Source organism: Lactuca saligna, chromosome 1 (genome assembly GCF_052625555.1).
Source record: "Lactuca saligna cultivar CGN05327 chromosome 1, ASM5262555v1, whole genome shotgun sequence".
Lineage (NCBI taxonomy): Eukaryota > Viridiplantae > Streptophyta > Magnoliopsida > Asterales > Asteraceae > Lactuca > Lactuca saligna.
In genome coordinates, this window is record NC_136417.1 from 30204196 (window position 1) to 30210390 (window position 6195).

The following is a 6195-nucleotide window of genomic DNA, read 5'->3' on the forward strand; positions in this document are numbered from 1 at the left end:
ATTCTAGACATTTACCCAAGCCATAAGAGGTGTTTGAGGGCAAATTTAACACCTTATATGGTGTTCATGGCCCATGAAGAGGGGTTTACAGTCCAAGAGTGTTCTTGGGCTGTAAACTCATGTTTACTCCTCAAAATAAAAGGTTTTGGTGTTCTAAACTCATATATGCAAGTCCACAAGTCATATCTAAGCCCTAGGAGTGATTTGGTTGGGTTTTGGGGCTTCAAAACCCCATTTATGAGTGTTTGCGGTCCAAGAGTGTTCTTGGGATGTAAACACATGTTTATGAGGGGTTTGGGTGATTTAAACACGAATTTGCAGGTATATCATGCTAAACAATAAGGTAGGATAGATTACTTACGATCATGGAGCTCGAAATGGCCGTTTTTGGATCGAAAGCAACTTGTAGAGAGAGAGAGAGAGAGAGAGAGAGAGAGAGAGAGTAGAGAGAGAGTGAAAAAGGTGTAAATGAGGTTCACTCACCCTCATATAGGGTTTTGAGTTTGTGGCTCGGCGGAAATCTACCCGATACTGACGTTGAACGGGGCTTTTGGTCGTACCCGATTAAATGGTTGTAACTCGACGGGGTCGTAAATTAGAAACTTTTAAAAAATGTATCGAGGGATTTTCACGTGATTCTATTGTATTTTGAACACTTATGAAGTTATAGTAAAAGTCCCAATTTAATTAACCTAATCCAAAAAGGTTAACGGAACAATTTAATAAAACAAGTTTTATTAGCGGAATAAAGGGTTTACCGTGATGGAATAAATTTCGGGTTGTCACAAGTGTTGTGACCCAGATGAAGTGTGTATGAGGCAAGAGTTGCTAGAGTTATTGGGGGTGGTTGAAAAGGAAGCATGATTGGCAATTGAGAAATCGAATACGCATTTTTGAGCTATTCTGGTCTCAACAACTGAGTTCCCTTGGATGAATCATTGTTGTAATAGGGTTTGGGTATTTGTTAGTAAACATGATGGTGTTGTGATCAAAGTCCCAATGGTTGGCTAATTTCAATATAAAAGATATAAAACGTATAAATAAATGGTTTTTGTAACCTTAATAAATAAAGTTGCAATATTTTCTTAAGTGAACGAGTTATATGTTAAGTTTAATAAATTTTATGATCTGTTGGGCCCCTATTTGGTCATGCATATTACATCGAGAAACTTTTTCGCTATTCTTATTCCAAATAAACATGATTAACATCATTAAACACAATAAAGAACTAAATAATTCTTAACATTAGCTAATGAAAAATACTGTTTTGGTACCAAGCTAATTCACGTTTTAGATTATAAGCCAATGATATGATTTTTTTGGTTTATTCTTACAGTCAACTAATTAGAATAGCTCAAGCTCGAGCTCGGCTCGATTAAGGTCGAGTCGATTTCGAGTATTTTCCGAATCGATCTCGCGTTTCTCGCGAGTTAACTTGTGTCACTTCCACCCCTACCCCTGGTAAATCCCGATACGACGCCTAATGGTAATGTGAAAAATAAAAATGACGGAGTTTGGCACAGTACAGGAATGTTCACGCAAATCTTCTGAAAATACGGGCAGAAGCCAAAACTCAGCGACGGAAGAAGCAGTGGCGATGGCGGTTTTAGTGTCGCAGTCGTACGCCGGTGCATATTATCCCCTAACGACACTCCTACCTCCCACCATCTTCTTTCGTCGACCACATTCCACCGCCGTTCAGTGTTTAGGGTTTCACGGTAGTTTTAACGTCGAGCAATATAATCACAACTCCAGAAAGCACTGGGACGAATTCTACGAGCGCCATCAAAACAAGGTATCGTCTCCCTGGTTCCATAAATTTGACTTCAGTTCTCAAAAAAACACTGATATATGCTAATTTGATTGCGTTGAGCCATTTTACCACTTCTATCTTGGGGAAAAAGCTTGCGAAACAATAGCATAATACAACACACAGATTTCATGAAGTAATTACACTGATTGCAGTTTTTCAAGGATCGACATTACCTGGAGAAGGACTGGGGGCAATACTTTTGTGATGATAACACCATCCCTTCCAATGGAAAAATCATCTTAGAGGTAGATTCATCTCTCATTTCTGGAAATTTCACAATTTTCATATACGAATTTTGAAGATTATACCTCATTCATTTGTCAAGTAAAATTAAAATTGCATTCTGTTTTTGGAACTAAAATTTCATCATTATCCACAGGCTGGTTGTGGAGTTGGAAATACAATATTTCCACTTATCAAGAAATACCCTCAACTTTATGTCCATGCTTGTGATTTCTCTCATCATGCTATCAATCTTGTTAAGGTTCATTACTTCCTCATCATTTTCCCACTTTGATGATCTGCCACATAGGATAATCCTCTACTGCGTTTGGCTATGTCAATGAGACAAAACATCCAATTTTTTGTCTATGCAAAAGACGTCAATGAGACAAAATATCCCTATAAACCTCGTCCAATATTGACTTTGTCTCAAGGAATGCAGTCAGATGCAAAGTTTCGTGAAGATCAAATGAATGTTTTTGTTTGCAATATTGCCGAAGACGATCTTTGTGACCATATTATGCCCTCATCTCTTGACATTGCTACATTGGTAATAACACACTTTACAACTTCAAGATTTTGGTTCTTGATCCGCTTACTATATGAGAATTTAGACTTATAAATAAATTAAAAATACCTATAATAATGATTTTATGCAGATTTTTACATTATCTGCGGTTTGTCCTGAGAACATGCCTAATGTGATACAAAACCTTGGACACGTATTAAAGGTCACACCCAAATCCAAATTAACTCTCTTTATTCTTAATTCTAGTTTTTGGTGTGTATACTCACATTCCATATTATATACGAATTTGCAGCCTAATGGTGTTGTTCTTTTACGGGATTATGCAATTGGGGATTATGCTCAAGTGAGTTTACATTACAGTATCTTGTTCTACAATTTAATTGGTCTTCATGGCATCTAATTTTTATGGTAATTATGCAGGAAATGCTAATAACCAAGAATCAAGTTATTAGTGACAACTTCTATTTTCGTGGAGATGGCACTGTAAGTTTATTATTATTATTATTTATTTCCATCCTTTTAATAATCGTATTGTTATTATCAAATATTTGTCTGCAGTCTTCATTCTACTTCTCGGAAGATTTTTTGTCAAATATGTTTGTAAGAGCTGGATTTAGCATAGTGGATGTAAATACATACAACAGAGAAATTAAAAACCGTTCTAAAAATATTACAATGCAGCGGTATATACTTCAATCCTGATATTTTCTTTTTTTAATTAAATATCTGAATGTGATCTAATTTGCGATTTCTTGTATTTTAGGCGATGGATACGAGCAGTTTTCAGAAGATGCTGACAAGCGTGGTTCAATTTCTATAGCTGTAATAATTTGTTCATCACGTATTATATTATATAGTTGAAACAGTAAAGTATTAGGGTTATTTTTGTGAATAGCCTCTTAGCATTATAAAATGACAAAAATATGTCACTTGTTTCATATTTGTTTGATAAAACGATGGTTTTTGTGGTGGTAAATAAGGGCTAATATTGTTAGGGTGTTGCTAATAAGACACCCTATAATCATTTCTATAAAAAGTCAACCTATAATCAACTATTTGTAATCAGTTTTTTCGGAAAACAATGCAATTTCAACAAATAAAAATATTTCAAACATTAATTAGGGTTGTGTAAATCGTAAAATAAGGTTTCTTCCCCATATTATTAAATGAGATGAAAAGGTTGAGCTCATTAGTTTTTCTGAAATGAGGAAGATTTGAGCTTGAATAGTTTAAATATATGTGTTAGAAATTATACTCGATTAAGCAAAGTTTGAGACAGGATTGGTACGAACATCTTTTAGGCCCTTGCACATTATTTTTTTTTTATTTTAGGTTACAAAAATTATTGCCAAAATTTACAACTTATGTCTCTTAAATCAAAATTTAATTTTCTAACTGAGTAACATTAAAAAGATATATATTTTTTAGAGAAAAAGAAAAATATGTCTAGTTTCATTAACCACTTTCCAATAAATAGTCAAATTTCTGCCAAATTATCCAAATAGTCGTAGATTTCGTTGCTTACAATTGCGAAATAAGTAAATAGGCAGACAAAATTGAAATGGGATGAAATTTTGTTTTGATTGACTGCAAAAACACCAAAGTTCCCAGCTGAAGCTAAAAGGGTATGGTTGATATCCCCTTATTTAAGGTTAAAAAAAAAAAATTATTCCTCATATTTTGTACTCTTATTCACATCTTTTGCATAATTTTCTCCAAAGAAAATGGAACAAAACAATAATCTAACTAATAGAATAGGTTTTTCCTTCTTTTCTACTTTTGCATTTTATGTAGGTTTGTGTATGTTTTTGGTTAAATTATATATGATAACAAACGTTTCCGCAGGTAGATCTTAGATTTATTTGCTAATATCTAATATTTGCAGACATATTTTGAGATTAGGGCAAACATCCCATAAATTACAATTCTATTGTAATATTAATTTAAAAAATATGATATTATGTTAAGTATTCCATAAAATAAATTCTACTAGTCTATTTTAACCGACCATCACCTACCATCGATTATCAATCGTTTTATGTATCTCTAAGTATAATAAGTAATCACTTTTTTTTTTTATCTATGCCAATTGCCACCTAAAGAATTTTAAAAATATATGTAGTGTATCGTATATACTAATAAGAGGATGACACCTCACCTCATAAAAGTATAAAGTTATACTAATAAGAGGATGACACCTTACCTCATAAAAGTACAAAGTTGAACTCTTTTCAAGTTATCAAATACTATTTTACACGTCATTTAGAAATCCATATTAATTTTTATTGATTAAATAAATGTAACTTCCTTTTGTGGATCGTGTAGTTTATTGTGGTAGGTTTTCTATTCTTTATTTGTTCCCTAAACTCTTATCTAATGCAAATAAACAATGGTAACAAAGCATAAGTTATTACTATTTAAAATAAATGCCTTTCCGTTGATATACTATTTTAATTTTTCAAAAAAATTAATGTTGAAATACAAATCAATGAGTTTTATGGTTTTTAGATACTAAAACATAAAGAAAACTTTACAGAAAATATGATCACAACATTACACTTTCATATAAACTAATTAGTTTTTTTCTTCTTTTTTTAATACGTCTATATTTTGTCTGATAACATAACTATTAATTTACAATTATAAAGAGGAGGATGTAAAAATAATATTTGAAATACATTTACTAACACGAACAACACGAAGTTGACTTGCAGTTGCTTTGTGTCCAATTAGTTCTTGTATTATGTAATCTTTAGCTTCTCGATAGTTTTGTTTTTAATATATACGTCATTCAAAAAAAAAAGCTACTTTGTGACGTACAAAGTGAATGTCAGCTTTAATATGCCTAGTTGTTTGATGTTGTATGAGTTGGTGGAAAGATAGACAACACTTACATTATCACAATAGACAATTGTTGCATTTCCAAGAGGAGAATAAGGCTCAAATAGTTGATCCAACAATATTTCCATGACAACATTAGCAGCTTTATGGTATTCAGCTTTAACACTAGATCTGGAGTCTTTGATGTAGTTTTAAAGGTAACGATAAGAGGTTGTCATATTAGTGAACACGGTGACCACTAGTTGAATGTCATGTAAAGGGGCATCCATCTCTAATCTACATATGTGTACGTGATCAAGTACGTGATAGTAGATGCATAAAGTTGTAGCCCAAAATCTGAAGTTCCACAAACATAATGTAAATTGTATTTTAAAGCATGAAATATGGTTCACGATGATTATGCATGAATATGTAGATTTATTGTATTGCATATGTAAGATCCGATCTAGAGAAAGTTCCAACTAAAGCTCCCGGGCTAGACTTAGTAAAGTGCCAGATCATATATCGGTGTAGAAGAAATGGTTAATTTTTTACTATGTTTACTATGTATGAGTATCAATCGGTGTTCGACATAGATTGCAATGTAATGTATTTTCCTGTTAAAGTATTTTTAAGGCACACTTACGTTAAAATAAGAAAATGGAATTTTTAGTACGTGTTGTTGAAAATACCAAGAAAATATGATAGATCTCCCAAGTATGTCATGGAAAATGAAGTCACCAAAGAGGAGATAATTTGGTCTCAAGAGAGTGGTAGATGAATCCATAAGAAGGATGTCATCTGCATACAA

General features: G+C 32.7%; 1 protein-coding gene across 2 annotated transcripts; it reads left to right on the plus strand.

Moving 5' to 3' along the window:
• Positions 1-1370: 1370 nt before the first annotated feature.
• Positions 1371-3616, plus strand: LOC144996914 (tRNA N(3)-methylcytidine methyltransferase trm141-like). Of its 2 annotated transcripts, XM_078956704.1 has the most exons (9): positions 1371-1795; positions 1966-2058; positions 2193-2297; positions 2478-2585; positions 2695-2766; positions 2857-2907; positions 2985-3047; positions 3123-3247; positions 3328-3616. In XM_078956704.1, exons 1-9 carry the CDS (start codon positions 1505-1507, stop codon positions 3359-3361), a joined length of 942 nt encoding a protein of 313 aa, XP_078812830.1. In that variant the 5' UTR covers positions 1371-1504; the 3' UTR covers positions 3362-3616. The 2 variants fall into 2 exon arrangements, with proteins under 2 accessions (XP_078812830.1, XP_078812838.1); XM_078956712.1 differs by lacking the exon at positions 2478-2585.
• The last annotated feature ends 2579 nt before the right edge of the window (positions 3617-6195 follow it).

Coding starts and splice junctions, on each gene's coding strand:
- LOC144996914 (XM_078956704.1), top strand. CDS start 1,505: ATGACGGAGTTTGGCACAGTACAGGAATGTTCACGCAAATCTTCTGAA. Junction 2,298..2,477: donor ATGCTATCAATCTTGTTAAG/GTTCATTACTTC, acceptor CAAGGAATGCAG/TCAGATGCAAAGTTTCGTGA. Junction 3,048..3,122: donor ATTTTCGTGGAGATGGCACT/GTAAGTTTATTA, acceptor ATTTGTCTGCAG/TCTTCATTCTACTTCTCGGA.